This window comes from Homarus americanus, unplaced genomic scaffold (assembly GCF_018991925.1).
Source record: "Homarus americanus isolate GMGI-L3 unplaced genomic scaffold, GMGI_Hamer_2.0 scaffold32583, whole genome shotgun sequence".
Lineage (NCBI taxonomy): Eukaryota > Metazoa > Arthropoda > Malacostraca > Decapoda > Nephropidae > Homarus > Homarus americanus.
In genome coordinates this window covers 26,682,784-26,703,434 of record NW_024713129.1, presented here as the reverse complement: position 1 = coordinate 26,703,434, position 20,651 = coordinate 26,682,784, and the positions used below count along the sequence as shown (strand labels likewise).

At 39.1% G+C, this 20,651-nt stretch overlaps 1 protein-coding gene across 4 annotated transcripts in view; it reads left to right on the top strand.

Moving 5' to 3' along the window:
- LOC121869768 (calcium-binding protein P-like) overlaps window positions 1-20,651 on the top strand; it is a 126,927-nt gene that overhangs the window by 84,357 nt on the left and 21,919 nt on the right. Inside the window, exons 3-4 of one of the 4 annotated variants that reach the window (XM_042371338.1) lie at window positions 10,582-10,712; window positions 12,256-12,318. In XM_042371338.1, the coding sequence (XP_042227272.1) occupies window positions 10,582-10,712; window positions 12,256-12,318 (194 nt within the window). The other 3 variants (XM_042371356.1, XM_042371345.1, XM_042371331.1) reach the window with 3 other exon arrangements.

The window sequence follows — 20,651 nt, the reverse complement described above, 5'->3', positions numbered from 1 at the left end:
TCGGTGCCATAAACACCAGGTGGGCGCCAGAAACACCAGGTGGGCGCCAGAAATACCAGGTGGGTGCCAGAAACACCGGGTGGGCGCCAGAAATAGCAAGTGGGAGGTAATTGCAATGACTAGTTAGTTGGTGGATATACCCGGTGTTGGTAAATCAACCAGTAGTTATCACGCACGTGCACACACACACGCACACACGCACACACACATTCCTGATGACTAATAATAATGGAAAGTGGACGCGAAGCACAGCACACCTGCACTCTTTTTAACATACCTGTCAAATATTATAGATGTGACATAAACACACTAATGAACATTTGTGAAATATAATGATACAAATGAAGAAATAAAAAAAAAGTGTCATTGTCGACTATTTATCGTTCAATAATTAAATAAGCTATTCTAAATTCACGGAGAAATTATTATTTTGTTCTCTACATTCTTCTGAAATAATTAATAAAGATATTTTTATATATTAAAGTATTTGATTGCCAGGAATAATGATTTATATTTGTGTGTGTGTGTGTGTGTGTGTGTGTGTGTATGTGTGTGTGTGATAAAGCAAAATTCAAGCAAAAATACGGAAACACCAACACAGTTTAAAATAGCATCCCTCCCCTAACACAGCAACGAAATACAGAAACTATACGTGATCTGAAAATACTCTATCGCCCCTGATAGTCTACGATGAATGCACAGCGAGAGAGAGTGAATGAACCGTGGAGATGAAAGGGTTTGGGAGACTTTGAGAGAGAGAGAGAGAGAGAGAGAGAGACTCAGAACAGATATATGAATAATTATAAAAAAAATTCAAGTGTCACCTTATGTAAGCAGAGGTGTCTCCTCACTGTACCTAGCATCAGTGTTTGTTCCCCTATGTGTTATAACGACCACTGAGGTCGTTATAACACATGGAGGAGACAAATTATTTTGTTGGTATTTATTATTCAATGTAGCCAGGTAATTAATTAACAGAGAGCAGGTAACGTTGCAGGTGCGCCCTAATGGAACTTCATTATGTATGTTTTCAGTGGCACTATGTTGGTGCTGTACACGTTATCTTTATATTTATATACCGAATAATAGAAAAAATAATGGCAAGATTTTAAAATGGTTACATATTAAATTCGAGCATTCTTATCGATGATCCTGTATGTACTCTAAGTGGTCACTCAACAACTTCAACCAATATGCCAACTACACCCACCCACTTGACCAAGAGGGAGGTAGTTTACTGTGAATGAAGAAATTACGGTATTTTTTTTATTCTATTTTCTAATAACCATAACACCGTCACCTTACCAAAGACTGGGGATATGTAGAGCAGGATGATGTGAACAGAGGAGGTTATAGAACAGAGTAATTACTGTGTGTGTGGCATCTCTACTTGTAAATTTGGGTTCTTGGGATCTTCGCCTATTGTCTTTAAGTCATGTCTATAAGCCATGTCTATAAGTCATGTCTATAAGCCATATAATACTGACAACACAGACATATAAACATCAGGGTGTATTTTTATCCATTTCCTCAGATCACTTGAAAATTAGACACCCCGGTTTATTTCCAGTTTAGATTAACCACCCACGCTAAAGCTACCAAGGTTAGGTTAGGTTAGGTTAGCATTGTGATGTATAATCATTGAAATGATCCCTTACCTCAGCTCTAGAATTTTTCCATTCAGATAAAACCAACAACAGAAGGATTAATATCATAGAGTGAATGTTTCCCCTCCAGCCTAGTTTTAACCTTTACCGTCCACAGTATTTAAAACACGCTTTGTTGTCTCTTACTCAGAAGTAAAATTTCTTCTCATAATAACCTGCTGTTGTGTTTTATTATGAAAACAAAATTCTACATTAAAAGGAATTGTATTCAGAGGACAAAACAGTAATTCTAATTAAGTAAAATTTTATCTTAAAAAATTGCACCCGTATATACTAACATAAAACTTCAATTCATTGGGTTCAACCATTCAATTGTTTTATCAGAAAAGTATTCTTACATTTTAATAATAAACCATCTTAACTACAGGAGCTATACGAGTTATTTGTTATTCTCATACCATGTACTGTGTGACATAACAATTACCTATAATGCCAAAACCCGGGGAAATGTGATTAAATAAAATAAATAAATAAATAAATAAATAAATAAATAAATATACACCGGAGACGCACACTGCAGCCCTCTAGTTCATCATTTTACCTTTTCTAAGTCTAATAAGAGAGTTGGCCTCCAGACTTACTTCCGCATTCAAACTTCTTTCCTCGTACGACTTAATAAACCATGAATATGTATAGGTGATTTCTCTGGTCAGTACCGTGTATATTACGTGGTGGTGGTGAGAAAAGGACGGTAATGGTGGGAGGTAGTAATGGTGGTAGTGGTAATGGACGTAGATTAGTGGTGGCGGTGATGGCAGTAGTGATGATAGTGCTGATGGTGGTGGAGAAAAGTCACACACCAATGTATCATAACCAACTTATTATCTATTATGATTTATAAAAATGTACACATCCACCCATACCCTCAACACACACACACACACACACACACACACACACACACACACACACACACACACACACACACACACACAATCTCCATATTAATTCGAAAGCCATGAAACATAATTCACTTTTATTTTTATATCAAAATGATTATTCAAAATGTGAATCGTAAAAGCAGAACTCATTAACATAATAAAAATAGTCCACCTAGTTTTCACATTTGTTAAAGACTTCAAACAAGTTAACCGGACACACAAAACTAAAAAGAATTTGGCGTACAGAGGAATAGAGGACAAAGTCGATGGACATTCCCTTTAAAACTTCGTTATCTTGAGGTGAAATATCGAAGAAATTTTGTGAGGCGAGATATTCAGCATGTATTTTAATGGTTATTAGGACATTTCGAGCACAGTGTTATACGTAATTGGTCATTCAAGATAGGTCCTTAAGACATTCCGAACGTATTGATGTCCTTAATATAGCTTTTCAAACATGACCTTAAAATTTAGTGGCTTAATCGGAACACAGGATGGGTCCTTACGACATTCCGAACGTGTTGTTGTGGTTCCTGAAACATTCCCAACGATTTCTCAATCATTCAGTCAGACAATCGGAACACAGTTGAATTACGTTGCCACAAAAAACTAGGGATGAATAAAGGAGAGACCTAGTTAAAGTCTAATGTGCATTGAGGATAAGCCAGTGTTTGCAATAAGACGTATAAAACAATGTTAGTCTGCAAGCAGTCTCCATTGGGCGCGAACCTCACAACTGGAGCATGCTATTCTTATCTAGGTCACTTATATAATGCTATGTCAAAAGAGACATTCGGCCACGCTGAGAGGAACATCTGGGATAAACGCCAGAGTCCTGCAACTTAAACATGGCCTACCAACAACAATATTTGCAACATTACTAACAACAACACGTTCAACATTGCCAATAAAACATCACCAACAACATTACACCCAACACCTAACCTGCCAAGAATGGGAGCGTCACCCCACACTACCATACTTCCAAAATAATGAACCTGGTGTTATCTCAACGTTATTGTGAATTAGGTAAAAATTCTTCTTGTACTGTGGGAGTTTGGTATGCAAATGACTTAACCATGCTAAGCGTAGAGAGTTTCAGTAATCCCTATCATCACTACAATAAATATTAATATGACGCTATAATATAAAAAAATTATCGTAATTTATGAGATTAAAAATATATATTAAAAAAGAATGTTGGTGAGTAATTACGTAGAGATATATCAAATTCCAAGCCAAATTTCACAACGCACCAAAAACCTACCGTACATTACGCTTCATTACCTACAAATGTAAGGTATCCGAGTTCCTGGTTGAATGCATTTCTTTCCTCTCAATAATTCCTCGTACCATTTCGTATCTCTCAATAATTACACGTCTTAAACCATCCGGAAACCATAGCACATCAATTCTCATAGTTCCTGGTCGTATAGACAAGTTACTATTGATATTCATACTAGCGTCAGGGTCTGTAGATAATGCCAGAGATAGAGAAGTCATGGTGTGTTTCTGGCAGTGATGGTGAAGGTGGGACAGTGAAATATTACGATGATATACATGATGATAATGCACAAGTGACAGTAAATAAATGGGTGGTAATAATAGTGATGATGATGATGATGATAACCACATAGGAAACAAGAAAACACGAAGTTCCCAAGCGCTTTCGTGAAATTCACATCTTCAGGGGTGAGCACAGATGATGATGCTGATGATTATGATGATGATGATGATGATGATATTGATGATACATATTGTAATGATGATGATGATGATGACGAAATGGCAACAAAAAGTAGAAATAGCCAAGATAACAATAAGGAGATATCAGACACGCAGATAAGTGATAGAGTATTTTAAGTAAGTGATTATAACAGCGGTAGTGGATGGCAATGACTTAACATGGCTGCAGATGTGAGTGTCAACGAAGGGGCCACGTCAAAAGGAGGGTTAACGAGGAAGACTAGAGAAGACAGCTAACGAAGACAGTTAAGAACGATGAATAACGAGAATAGTTAACGATGAGAACGACGAGAATAATTGACGATGATGATTAACGAATATATTTAACGATGATGGATAAAGAAATAGTTAACGATGACGAAGAACGAAAATTCATAACGCTGATGGATAACGAAAATGGTTAACGTGTTGGGCTGATTATATTATTTACAAAACAGGAGTTAACCACATAAATTAACGAAGGTGTTTAACGAAAGAGGTTAAGAAAGAAGCTTAAAAGAAAAAAAAATCCGGTGAAGAAGGAAAATAAGAAAGAAATCAACGAAGACATAGAGAAAGAAAATAATAAACACGGTAACTGAAAAAATAAACAACATGATTAAAGAGAAATATCTTACAGAAGAGAAATAATAAGTTAACGATAAACAAGTTAACGAGGAGAGTTAACGAAGAAGGAGGATAGAAAAATACATTGAATAACTACAGATAAATACAACAGCTACTATCACGTTACTGTACACTGGCGAGAGGAAAATTGGTATTTGTTGTGTGAATGAGTTTTGTGAGTTGCCTTTGTGAGTTAGTTTTGGGGTTAGTTTTATAGTTAGTTTTGTGAGTTAGTTTTATGAGTTGGTTCTATGAGTTGGTTTTGTGAGTAGTTTTGTGAGTTGGTTTCCCCGAGTTGGTTTCCCCCCCCGAGTTCGCTTTGTTATTTTTGTGAATTGCCTTTGTGAGTTAGTTTTGGGGTAAGCTTTGGGGTTAGTTTTGGAGTTAGCTTTGTGAGTTAGTTTTATGAATTGGTTTTATGAGTTGGTTTTGTGAGTTGTTTTGTGAGTTGGTTTCCATAGTTCGCCTTGTTACTTTTGTAAGTTGGTTTTGTGAGTTGGTTTTGTGAGTTGGTTTTGCGAATTGGTTTTGTGAGTTGGTTTTGTAAGTTATTTTTGTGAGTTGGTTTTGTAAGATAGTTTTGTGAATTAGTTTTGAGAGTTGGTTTTGCGAGTTGGTTTTGTAAGCTAGTTTTGTGAGTTAGTTTTGTGAGATTGTTTTGTAAGTTAGTTTTGCCAGTTAGTTTTGCGATTTAGTTTTGTGAGTTAGTTTTGTGAGTTGGTTTTGTGAGTTGGTTTTGTGAGTTGGTTTTCGTGTCGCCAAATTCAAACAAGAATCTCTAGTAATATGATACAAGTAGCGTTTAGCCGAAGGTGTGTTGAGGACATTGAGCTGTGGCCGGGTGGGTGAGTGGGCGGTAGTGTTGTTAACTTCATATGTGGGTGGATGAGTATGTGGATGGGTGAACTCGGTGTGTTAAAGATATCTTGTAGTAGGTGGGTAGGTCCACACACACAGCAGGTGGCAGGTGTACATTATAGCAGGGTGTGGGCGATGACCTTGTTTACAGTAACTGAGGTGATGATGGTGACACAGCCACTACAATGCTGTTGGTTATCTTGGCTGACTCATACTGGATGATTTTCCATTGTCAGTCTCTATTTTTAATGTTTCTAATACTCTCTCTCTCTCTCTCTCTCTCTCTCTCTCTCTCTCTATATATATATATATATATATATATATATATATATATATATATATATATATATAATCAACCTCACCAGCCAGGACTCGAACCCTCGACCTCTGGGTGGAACTCTACTGACCAACAAACAAGGACACTAGTGGGTTGGTCATTCCTAGTCCAGGTTCGAGAGTGAGGTCGTTGATTATATGTTCAAACGTGTTATATATATATATATATATATATATATATATGCAAGTAAATCACTGTAGTTGCGCGTGATCAGGTATATGCTGATATATATATATATATATATATATATATATATATATATATATATATATATATACATCAAAGGCAATCATCTTTTTAATAGAGGATTAAATATTTTCCAGTTCGAGACACTGAGACCCACTTTTGTCTTTTCTGTTGCGGGAAAAAATATGGGTGTTATTTGTAGCATTGCTGAACGAGATCATCCAACAAGACCGTGTGTGTTTATGGGAGAGCCTCTTTAAGATATCGACTCCCTCATTTGTTATATTTGTTATGCACTTCATGTTAACTTCACTATAACATCTCTAGTGAGTAGAGAAATTATAGTGCAATATTTTTTAAGATCTCACTCCCAATTTTTTAATTAATTTCTTTCGCAAATTTTTACTACAAGCTGGTGAAGACGCAAAGCATCCGAATAACCCACTCAATCTACGTTACAAAAATGTTGCCGAAATAATGGGCTGAAGCTTCTTTTACAGTAGACAACCAGAAATAATGTCGATTTCATGCTAATCGCCCCCATGGCTCTTACGGCAGAATATGGAATTACAGAAACACACACACAGACGAACACGATCGACTTATTATATTTATACTGATGATAATAAAAACGTTCTGTTGTGAGAACGGTGAACTCGTCTACCCGGTAATGTTGTGGCACCGTTGGTGCAGTCAAGAACCTGTACAAGCCAAGTACCTGCCAACAGACCAGGTTAGAGTAACACTGGCACATGTTCAGGTACAATACATTCAAGTCAGAGCGTTTTATCTCTCATAATTTTTTAAATGTAAATGTTGTTAGAATACTGCAATTACTAACCTTGTTACGCGCTTAATGTCTTTAGTTGTTGAAACACAGTAATAATATTATAGCAACATAACAGTACATGGAACAACATGTATAATACATGCCTAGAACCCGAGAAACGTACTTGACATAAGAGAAACCCGACTCTCTAACCAGCTAGCGTGGTTATAAGCGGCAAAGAAAGAGAGAAAATACATTAGGACGTTAATAATTAAGGTGAAAAAAACACATTAGAATTTGAATTTTCCTGAACATAATGGGGGAGACATTGCGAGGTATATGGGTCGTGGTGGTCCCATGAGAGAGCGGGAAGGATCTTTCTCTACATTGTTTGTTTATATTTAGAAAATTCTGTCTTTGTTTGCTTGTGTCATGTTGTATTTGTTTCAGAGTGCTGTGACTGTGTTTCTATATAACTTGTTTATCTTGTGTTTGATTTATAGAATTGGGTACCCGTTTATGCTTGCTTATTTGAAGCTGTGTGTTTACTTAATTAAGACAGTTGTGTAGTTGTTCGTGGGTGATTTTTATGCTGTTTGCCTTGGCATTATGTTAAGCATATTTGAATTTTTGTGATTGTGGAAATCCTTCCACTATTGGATTGGTGTAAGAATGAGGAGGTGTGGTTGTTTGTGTTTCTGTGTGTTTAAGTCGTTTAATTGTGTGGAGACACGTGCTTGTTTAAACTAATACATATTTTCTATGTGTACCTAACTTTATAAGCTGGGCAATGAAGGCTGTCGGGTGCAGAGCAGGAAATATAACCACTTTGTGAACCGAAAAAGAAAAAGGTCTTGGCATACTGTGTGCTATCGTTGTGGAACCCACGTCCAATTGAGCACTCTTTGTCATATGAAATATTTCACACTTACACACACACATATATATATATATATATATATATATATATATATATATATATATATATATATATATATATATATATATATATATATATATATATATATATATATATATATATATACAGTATATATATAATTTCAAATCTGTATCCGAATTTGTAGAGCATGAGATTTTTTAAATTTTATAATACTTATAATATTTCTGTAATATATTTTTAAAGTACAAAATATATAATCTATAGGTTAAGTTTGAAGGAATAGATTAGAGTTGGTTATTAGGTTTGGTTAGATTAGGTTATTCAAAAGAGAGCTGCAAAAATTCATTGAATTTCAAACTAAAGCTGAATTGACAAATTAACTGTTCACATATAGTACATATACATGTTTCTGTGTGTGTGTGTGTGTGCGTGTGTGTGTAACAAAGGCTACTAACACAGAGCCGCCCACTAAAAACTAGAAACTGTAAAGTGTGAGCGGGATTTTGACGTGTGTACCTGTGTACACCTGTGTGAACACTCACCAATACTTGTGTGCAGTCTTTCATTACAGTACGTTGTCCGTAATGTTGATTATTCGTATTCAGTCTTTTATCCCTTTGAAATTCAATGGTCAATTTGGGCTAGAATTTGTTTTTTTTTCCACATTGGTGATTTCTGCACTGTGGTTATTAACGACGAAAATAAATAAACAAATAAATAGATAAATGACTTTCCATTTATGGTAAATCTATACAACTCTTTCAAATCATATGAAATAAAATTATACCACTCAGTTGGTGGTATGACTCAGCTACAGGTATGACTCAGCTACAGGTATGACTCATGAAATAAAATTATACCACTCAGTTGGTGGTATGACTCAGCTACAGGTATGACTCAGCTACAGGTATGACTCAGCTGGTGGTATGACTCAGCTAGTGATATGACTCAGCTAGTGGTATGAATCAGCTGGTGGTATGACTCAGCTGGTGGTATGACTCAGCTAGTGGTATGACTCAGCTAGTGGTATGAATCAGCTGGTGGTATGACTCAGCTTGTGGTATGACTCAGCTAGTGGTATGACTCAGCTGCCGGTATGACTCAGCTGGTGGTATGACTCAGCTAGTGGTATGACTCAGCTGCAGCTGGTGGTATGACTCAGCTGGTGGTATCAGCTCAGCTTGTGGTATGACTCAGCTAGTGGTATGACTCAGCTGCCGGTATGACTCAGCTGGTGGTATGACTCAGCTAGTGGTATGACTCAGCTAGTGGTATGAATCAGCTGGTGGTATGACTCAGCTTGTGGTATGACTCAGCTAGTGGTATGACTCAGCTAGTGGTATGACTCAGCTTGTGGTATGACTCAGCTAATGGTATGACTCAGCTAGTGGTATGACTCAGCTGGTGGCATGACTCAGCTAGTGGTATGACTCAGCTTGTGGTATGACTCAGCTGGCGGTATGACTCAGCTGGTGGTATGACTCAGCTGGTGGTATGACTCAGCTTGTGGTATGACTCAGCTGGTGGTATGACTCAGCTGGTGGTATGAATTAGATAGTGGTATGACTTAGTTAGCAGCATGACCTGCTTGTGGTATGACTCATCTAGTGGTATGACTCAGATTGTGGTATGACTCAGCTGGTGGTATGACTCAGCTTGTGGTGTTACTCAGCTGGTGGTATGACTCAGCTGGTGGTATTACTCAGCTGGTGGTACGACTCAGCTGGTGGTATGACTCAGCTGGTGGTATGACTCAGCTTGTGGTATTACTCAGCTGGTGGTATGACTCAGCTGGTGGTATTACTCAGCTGGTGGTATGACTCAGCTGGTGGTATTACTCAGCTGGTGGTATGACTCAGCTGGTGGCTGACTCAGTGGTATATGACTCAGCCAGGTATGACTCAGCTGGTGGTATGACTCAGCTGGTGGTATGAGTCAGCTGGTGGTATGACTCAGCTGGTGGTATGACTCAGATTGTGGTATGACTCAGCTGGTGGTATGACTCAGCTTGTGGTATGACTCAGCTGGTGGTATGACTCAGCTGGTGGTATGACTCAGCTGGTGGTATGAATTAGATAGTGGTATGACTTAGATAGTGGTATGATTCAGCTGGTGGTATGAAGACTAGAAAACTCCAAATTGGGAGAGAAAGAAATGGAAGAAGAACGAGGGAATGTACAAAAAAGAGGATGCAGCCACACTGAGATTACTGAAAACACACAACCAGTTATCTCTCACTTTCTCTCTATCTGAGGGGAGAGAGGAGAGGGGAGGAGCCTTGTTTCTTCCGTGTCTGTCAATATGAAGGGGGAGAGAAAGGGGGATAATGTCACCTTTCCCCCCCCATCTTTATTAATTTTATATGAGGGGAAGGAGAGGCAGGAATATATTACCTTTCTGCTCTCTGCTTGTATGAGGATGAAGGGGGGGAGAGGTAGAGATAGAGGGAGGGAGGATGGATGTAAGGAGAAGAAGGGGAGAGAGAGAGAGAGGAAAGGAGGACGTGGCCATCAAAGGCCTACATTTAAGCATCTGACATCATCTCCACCCACCCAGCCCACCCACTACCATCCCTTGACACTTGGCAGAGGAGCGACGTGTTGACTCATATTGTTTATCTCTATTCACAGGTCGTCCGGTAGAGTGGCCTCCTCGCCCCGAGCCTAACGCCGACCAGGACCAGCCCGATCAGGTAGCCTCTTCTGCCTACAACGACCAGGTTCCCCCGCCTGTGCCGCCCAGACCAGCTAACTACCCGCAGGTGACCCGCTGCTTCTGCTTAATTCATCCTTTAATGCTCAGGTGCTGTGTGTCATCGCCCGACACGTAAACCCGCCCGACCCACCGACCGACCAACTGAATCGCGTAACCGACCAACCAACCGACCCGCACGCGAACTGCTCAACTCATCCAAGAGGAGTCATCCTGCCTCAATAGGTTAAATTTTTTGTTGGCAACGAGTTGTAAGAGATAAACATTTGTTACCCTTGACAACGACTGTCGTTTGTTCATAGTAAATTCCAAACGCGGCGCTATTTACATTGAGAGATAATAATCCATGAAGTGAGCGATCTATAGAGCTATGTACAGAAGGGCATGCCATTTACAGAGATGTTTCAAAGAGCTTGTAATTTACAAATATATATTTCACAAGAGAGTGGGATTTCTAGGGAGATAATTCATCAAGTGTTTGGTGCACTGAGAGATATGTCCCAAAGCAGGCGACAGGTGGGTGGGTGGTTCAAGTCTAGTTAGTCTATGTAGGTCGCTGTTGACAGAGATACTTCAGGAAGAAATTTAAATGCACTCTTATAATTTTTTAACGTCTTCTTGATACTATTAAATTTCCCTCGTATACATTTAGAGATAACTTAGCGATAGTATGAACTGGGGATTGAATTAGTTGATTACGACATACCATGGAAATCATTTATTGAACACGACATACGACTCTTAGCCAAAAACAACTAAATATCTAGATAGATAAGAAAAAAATAATATTTTAACAGTTCACTTGTAATGCTTAGTTATTCTAAATATTTAATGAATATTTAAGGAACGTTTTTCTTTAACTTTAGAATCATTAAGTATTATTTATGCATTACATAAAGCAAATTATCGTGATTTAGTAATTGAGACTACGTATACAATACATCCAGTTGGCTTCTTCCCCAACTGAGTAAACACGTAGGAGACGTACAGTAAACAGATCCACCAGCCGCTATCTTGTGCCGCCGCCGCAGATGTCATCAGCCTGGCAATTCTGAATCCATTGGCATTAAAACAGTTAATAACGGGGATCTTAATACCTGCCACTGGCTACCGGAACTCTCAATACCGGATCTTTGAATACCGGATTTCTGTTTACTGAACCTTTAATTCTCGGAGCTCTCGATACCGGATTTCTGTTTACTGAACCTTTAATTCTCGGAGCTCTCGATACCGGATCCTTAAACATAAGACCTCTAAATATCCGAATTCTGAATAAATGGCCGAATGTATTATAAGGACTGGGGACGATAACCCAGGTGGTAACACGCAGCTCTGAATGCTACTAAGCTCTCTCCTGCCCACACACACACACACACACATATGTTAGGGCGCTTAGCTTATAACATGCTGCAGTAATCATCCCCTGCCTCTTCTTGAAAGCTTCTCTTTGGTAGACCCAAAAGCAGGGACTTGAAGATCGTATTAAAGTAAAATGAATATACATATATATATATCTAAAGTCTACACTTAACCTTCAAACTAATGAAAGGTGGCGAGAGAAAGCATGGAATCAGTGAGACGTTTTCCAACAGGCCAGCATGGATCAGGTGCAGCAACAGCAGACGGTGTCGCAGCAGCAGCAGCGACAACAGCAGGTAACTTCCTCTTCTTCGGAGATGAGGACGGTTAAACAGAGCTACCAAGTCCAACAGCACTACCAGCAGCAGTTTTCTGGATCACAGCAGCAGTACCAACAACCACAGCACCAGTTTGTGCAGCACCAAATGTCTCAGCAGACCTCGTCCTCCTCTCAGCACCCCCCAGTCTTCAGTAGAGAGTACCCGGTGCCTGTCCAGACCAACTCCCAGCCTGCGAATTTTGGACCACCCGGCTCTCCTTTCTCTCAGCCCAGCGTCCCTCAGCAGAGAGCTGCCCAACCTCAGTATGCCCCCCAGAGCGCTGCCCAACCTCAGTATGCTCCCCAGAGCGCTGCCCAACCTCAGTATGCTCCCCAGAGCGCTACCCAACCTCAGTATGCTCCCCAGAGTGCTGCCCAACCTCAGTATGCTCCCCAGCAAGCTGCTCAACCCCAACATGCTCAACAGAACGCATCTGCACCACCTCAGTATGCTCCTCAGAACGCTGCCCAACCTCAGTATGCTCCTCAGAACGTTGCCCAACCTCGGTCTTCTCCTATGAAAGCGGCCTCACCTCAGACAGGCAGACAGAACGCTACTCCTCCTCCTACTAAGGTTGATGCCTCAGAGAATGTCCCCGGGTACAGTAGTGCTTACACTGCTGTCCAAGGAGAGTGGCCGCCCAAGGTAATGATCTGCTCCACGCCCACTAACACCCGCCCATTAACACTCGCCCATTAACACTCCTCCCCTCCCCCCGCTTTCACGTATCGCCGCCCGCAACACTGGGACCGCTTGGCAGCTGCACACTCTGTAGTTAGTTACGGTACAGCTCTTAGTTATAAAACTTAAGTGTATTAGATTCACGTCATGTGGCTCTGGTGTGTAATCATGCATCTCTATTATAACTTTTAGTACAGTTCGTATGTGTTTTGGTTATTAGATGATAACTCATGACCTGTAACAACGCCATGTCCTGCACTGGTGACTTAGATGAGTAAGTGTGAATATCTAGGATACTTTAGATAATCCTTTTGAAGTTATATGGGTAAGGTACAGCAACAGAGATAATCATAAATTGTGTTGACATGATAACTAATCGTCTACTGGTTTAATTACAACTTATATGTTTACAGCATACGATTTTAACAAGTATTTGGAGAGAGTCTATCCAGTGTATCAAGAGGAAGAGACAAAGTGAGTCTTTTAGCAGCGAGACACGTTCACACGGTGTGAACAATTTCAGTGTTTTAAAAAGAACATGTTGCAAGTTCGATAAACAACCTTGAGACAGAAAACAATAGCGTCGAAATTGTCTTCCTGATTGCAATTTCTTCTTCCCAGACCTTCTCTTGGTCTTATTTGGACTAGGCTTGATAGTCTGCCAGTGGGCGTTGGCAGACATAGCAGCAACAGCATATGAGGGAAGCAGAAATTCCACCAAACACCGCACCAGCTGCAGCAGTTTTGTCAAGGGCCTCGAAACATCACCCAGCTTAATATATAAAACCGTACACAATTCCCTCTGACATATACGGTGAATTTTACCTCCTGCCTACATTCTGTTCTCATAAGCAGACTGTGAATATATGTAGACTCGGGCATTATAAAGCCTGTTATAGATATTTAGGGGTATCATTCTACCATTAATCGTTTTATCTAAAATATTATTGCGGTACGTGACTGAATAAACGTTGCTAATTTAGAGGAATTCTCGATACCCACGGCCGACTACAACACGTTGCTATTTGTTCACTGTGGAAACTAATCCATATTATGTCAAAAACCGATTTATAAAACCTGGTAGTTACATCTCAATTAGTTATTATTTACGTAAAGAAAATATTTTAGCGACAAAGAAAGAATAATAAACATACAATCTACTTCTTATTTTTAAAACAATATTATCATATATATTATATTTAGATAAAATAACCCTGAAATAATATGGTGCCACGGCTGAAAGGATACAATACTCGCTTCGCGTCCTAAGGGTTGCTGGTTCACACAGTTCACCCAATGAGGACCTAAGTTTGCGTGTGGGGAAGTGAAGACTGTTGAGTACATTCCCGGCCACGCTGCCCCCTTGTGTACCGAAAGTATAGTATACAGTGTGTTGTATCCACACTGCCAATGGGAACCAAATTCACTTTTCAACCTCAAATAAGCAGACTGAAACATATCTATCAGGTGGTGATACGTCACATCACTAGACGTGTTAAACAGATTACAGCCTACTCGGTGATGTCACCAAAAAGCAACAACAATATGAGATTTTTTTTTGTCTCCAATATTCAAAATAACCCATGTGGTAGCCATTTTTAATTCTAAATACCGAAGTTCACGTCATTGGATGTCGGGGGTAAGCTTTCAATTCATTATGATTTTACGACAAAAAACTGTTTGATAAACTTTTCTGATTTTTCGTTTGATGTCAGTTGGTTCCCACAACAAACATGCATTGAAGCCTAAATGGCTAGAATTATTTTGGATTTTATGATTTATTTTTTTTTATTTTTTTTTTAAATTTTGAAGAGCTAGATTTAAAAACTAGTAGTTTTTTGTTTGTTTGTTTAGATCAAGAATGAGCCGCTGGTGCACGAAATGTTTATGAAAGGATCATTAGTTTGATTTTTTTCTATTTTCAACATTTTGTCTAAGTTTTCTATAAGCCATATTTGACAAATAAATATTCAAATAATTTTATGACGCTGGCAGAGAGTATAGTTCTTGGTGATCACAGGAGGCAGATACAACCATTAGTGAGCCTGATGTATTTGTGGATTTTTGTCATTTAGTTTATTTTTTATATTCACGATAATTGAAATGGTTTGACTTTGATCAAACAGTGTACGAACTTCACTTTTCCTCAGGCATACAAATAGTTCAAGAACAGATGCGGCATCTGCATTCTTATGAGATTGTGTTAAGAATACATAATACACAACGATCTTGTACTATACAACTATCCTAAAAGTATTCTTGATATTCCGTTTTCTTTGGTCATGCAGTAATATTTAACAACTTGTAAATGCTGAAAATTTTGGGCCAATATTGATTAGAAACTCAATAATTTCGATAAAATAGCAACGAAACATAGTCATTAGTGACATATGCAACTTACAGTAAACTTTTATAAGAAACACTGGAAAAGTAAAATGACAATTAAATACAATTATTTGCACGAAATGATACGTACACACATTTCACTCAGGAAGACATTCGCGTTCAAGTTTGCTGTATGTTTTCATGCTGTTTCAAACACGACGGAGTCATATCATCGTTATGGTAAACATACTGCTATTACTAATGTGATATTGTATTATCTATTTCATACTATTAACGAAGAACAATGGGTGTAAAAATAATCCTTAAAGCATTAGCATCATTCGTCACGTTAGCTTTAACCGAGGATGGGTAAAAGAGCCCCCTGTGTCAGCTCACAGTCCCCACTGACCAAGGGATAGGTACAGTAGGTTAGCTGAACTGTGGGGGATTTCATCATCAATGTCTCCCTCTGGTAGGTTCAATTGAAAATGGGGAGCATGTACTGTACACTAATTGGTTCTGACAACAGTTTTGAGTGAGCACGAATTTTATTTTGACGATGAACCAAAAAAGCATTGTAGGAGGGGATTTGGGCCATCCAACTAAATGAGTACTGGTGTGAGGAGAGATAACGTGATGGTAGACACACGTTCACCTTTACGAGAAGTTGTCTTATATCTCAAGGAGCCAATCGTACTGAAAGGATTCAATAGCGCAGGGAGAGTCATCGGGGATCACAAGCAACCGTGGGTGATATACTGCCGGGGGATTATAATGCGATCTATCGTGGCTCCTACAGGATAAACAACACTGATCTATGGGCCCCCTACAGGATAAACAACACTGATCTATGGGGCACCTACAGGATAAACAACACTGATTTATGGGGCCCGTACAGGATAAATAACACTGATCTATGGGGCCCCTACAGGATAAACAACACTGTTCTATGGGGCCCCTACAAGATAAACAACACTGATCTATGGGCCCCCTACAGGATAAACAACACTGATCTATGGGGCCCCTACAGGATAAACAACACTGATCTATGGGCCCCCTACAGGATAAACAACACTGATTTATGGGGCACCTACAGGATAAACAACACTGATCTATGGGGCCCCTACAGGATAAACAACACTGATCTATGGGGCCCCTAAATGATAAACAACACTGATCTCTGAAAACCTTTACTCGGTTAAAGGTTAAATATAGTTATTTTATTCGTCAATTTGTGTTTGCGACTATTTATAATATTGTAACTCAGACAGAAAGATTTAATAAGTTTACAGTGGATATTACAGCTGGTTTAAGAGGACCGACCAAACCAACGTTTACGAAAATAATATTTACCTTAATGATAAAGATTTAAAGTCGCCGAGATAGAAAGTAATTTTTGGGAGAGTCTCACCAACAGTTAACACACTCAAGATATTTCTTCTCAGATACATCACCACGGTAACTGTGGGCAGTATAAACCCAAAATAGACTTAAAGAATCAAGGCATAAAGACGAGTTTTTCAAAAACACACCTGAGAATGCTCTACTATATCCCTGTTGGTTAATGCAAACAAACAAACAAACATGTCACTAAAGATGGTAATACAGGATGTCCATAAATTATCTAACCCATTTACAAACTTAACCTTCGAAACATTATAGAAGAACACGTCGAACCTATGCACAGTGTTCCATGTATGCTATTTTTTTTAAGTTTACTAAGTTTTCAAATAAGTCAGAAAATCTACTTTATATACAGCCTGTACAATGATACACACAAAAGTTGTGATTGGACAAACTTGCAAAACTTCGTGCTTTTGGCTTTCCTTGGGATTATTGCTGTTTCTCCCCGACGCGATGTTTCTGTTCTTTGGTGGATTCAAAGGTGAGGCAACTATCCATCCACTCATCCTTAAGCGTCAGTAGTCCATCCACACGCCTACTAAGACTCAGTAGTTCATCCACTCATTCACTTAGACTTAATAGTCCCTCCACTCGTCCATTAAGACAATAATCCATCCACTCGTCTATCAAGACTCTGTAGCCCACCCACTCGTCCACAAAGACCAAGAAGTCCATCCACTCGTCCTCAAAGAATCAGTTATCCATCCACTCGTTCACAAAGACCCAGTTGTCCATCCACTCGTCCACAAAGACTCAGTTGTCCATCCACTCGTCTATCAAGACTGTAGTTCACCCACTCGTCCACAAAAACTCAGTAATCCATCCACTAGTACACAATGATCCAGAAGTTCACTTACTCGTCCACAAAGACCCAGACGTCCATCCACTCGTCCACAAAGACTCAGATGTCCATCCACTCATTCACAAAGAGTCAGTAGTCCATCCACTCGTTTATCAAGACTGTAGTCTATCCACACGGGCACTTGAAGGCAGGATGTGGCGTATGCGACAGAAAAAAATAACACTTTCTTGTTTCCGACTATCCCAATATTTTCAATACGACTTGGAAACATTGCAATTCTGTTGATCAAACGAAGTTATTTAAGGACGGATCAGATTGGGTTATTTTAAGCTGACTGAGGTTAGGTTAGGTTAGGTTAGGTTAGGCTTGGTTAGGTTAGGTCGATTCATTTCTTTTTCGGTCCGGGTGACACATTTTTGTTTAAGCGAGTCTCTCTCTCTCTCTCTCGTGTCATCTTCATTAGGGTAATTTATATATATATACGTACCACTGTCATGCAATAATACCCGTCAGCTGGTTTATCCCTGGCGAATCATAACTGCCATTAAAAATTTACTATTGTTTATTCAGTTATTCTCTTACAGGATTCGTTTAGTTTCGGTGGTTGGCTTCAGTTATTCACTTACAGGATTCGTTTAGATTCGGTGGATGGTTTCAGTTATTCACTTACAGGATTCGTTTAGCTTCAGTGGATGGTTTCAGTTATTCACTTACACGATTCGTTTAGCTTCAGTGGATGGTTTCAGTTATTCACCGACAAAGTTGCTTCACTGTGTGGCACAGTAAGGTGACTCGTCCAATTGACCTCACGTCTAATAGCTCCAAATCTAAGGTAATCTAACCATCATAACTGTGTCCCAGTCCTAATGGAACCTAATCCTTATGGGCTTCAATCCCAATCGTTAGGTTAAGTCAGATTAAGTTTGGTTAGGTTTGATTAGGTTAGATTTGATAAGGTCAGGTTAAGTTGGGTTATAACATAAACATCTGTTTAATGGTAGTAAATAAGAAGCACTTTGTAAAATATAATACTGTTATTCCCTGGCAAATAATAATTCAGTGGTAGTCTCACTCTGTTCAATCTTAGCGAGTATACTCGTCCATCAACCGAACTGGGGACTCTTTAGGTTAGCTATATTAACTTAGAGTAAAGAAGATTGAAAGGTAGGGAACCTTATTTGCTAATTGATCTATAAGTTAAGTACAGTTCAAAATTATATCTGATATTCCTTTAGTAGCTAACACCAGGGCCAACAACCACACTCCAGCCAGAGAACGGAGATTCACAGGGCTCATGATAAAGGGGGCTAAAGAAACTAAATCCTCAAAGTCTTTTAGTCTTCTGATAGACATACAGGGAGATAAGAATGATGAAGATAAGGTCGACATAGAAGGTAAGAAAACCTTAATGGTTGGCGATTCACAAATAATGTACAGTACATGGCTCGTACTTTCTGTAATAAGGATAAGACTATGAGGACGAGGGTGTGTCTGTCAGGAGCCGGGTTGGAAGATATAGTAGATAGGATAGCCAATATCACGTCTGGCAATTATTGAAACAAACCCATTTTATGCCTTAATGCAAGAAGCAAAGATATTGGCCGGTGTTGGAGCAAAGAGCTCCTTGCTAAAGTCAAGGTAGCTATTAGGATGGAGGGAGGGATCCCTCTCATATGTCGTGTTCTACCGAGAAGGGGAATAGGCAGTGAATGGTTATCCAGGCAAGTTGGCGTCAATTGCCGGCTGGACATACACAGGGTGTTCTCTAAATACCTTACATAATTCAGGCGGTGTTTTCCTGAGATATCAATAAAGATAAATTATTATATGATCAAATTGTCAATTCTCAATAGTTTCGGAATTACAGCACATGAGAGGATTTATAGGAATGTGATGAAACCTACGGTTACCTGACATAAATCCCCTTGATTTCTACGCAGGGAACGAACAAGCTACAGTAACAGCGCTCACAAGAAATTAAGATTTAAAATTTCACTGAGTGTCAGTCCCAGGGGAAATTCCATTGCTGTCCCCGATTACCGGAGAGTAAACTATGGTGGGCTGAGAAGACAGCTGAAGGAGAGCGTCTCGCGTTTAGATGTAAAATACACGATCTCACAATATATGACTGCAGAGGGCGACCCGGCCTTATCAGGCGACCTGTTCACGAGATATGATGTTGTCGAACACCATTAAAATTTAAATAATATGTTACTTAATGCGCAAAAACCAAATAATTCTACAAAAAAGCTAAGATAATGTAACAATGACCTAAATGTATGAATAATTACTTAAAGGATATTATTGAGCAGAAAAAGGGTACATAGAGAAGAATCAAACAGGGAGACGTCTACATGCAAGATAATTCTATTAAATTACCAAAACGGACCAAGGCGGGGAGACTGAACAATATTTTGAAAATATATTTTTAAAAATTTTCACAACCGAAAACCTAAACATGGTACCCGGGGCAACCATCCAGAGTGATAATGAAGAACACAAATAGATAACAAATAGATAAACTAAAACTTAATAAGTCGCAATAAGGTATTTAGGAAGAGTTTATTATGTCTTTAGGGAAATTGCTGAACTTGTCTTTAAGATCAGGTGCAGTGCCCGAGTCCTGGATGATAGCGAATGTGATACCAATTTTCGAAAAGGGAGCTAAATCACTATCCTGCACCGGCAGTTAGAGGATAGTGTCCCCTCATGAAAATGACTAATCTGTAAAGTGGAGGCTCATGATAAATTTTAAATTGAGTTAGGGCATGATTAACGGACAGAAAGCAGAGTCAGCATTAACTGTACAAGTGGCGTACCCCTAAATGCTCAGTACTTGGACCTTTACTTATCATTATATGGATTAACGACATAGTTATAGGCGTAGACAGCATCATAATTAAATTTGCTAACGACACATAAATAGAGCATGTAATTAAATATGATGAGGACGCTGAAACATTACAGGAAAACCTAAACAAGCATTTAGTGTGGACTGAAAATTGGCAGATGAAATTTAATGTGGAAAACTGTAAAATTCTAGGGCTAGGAAATGGAAGCAAGGGAACCAGCTATCAGCTGAGCAACACACATAAGC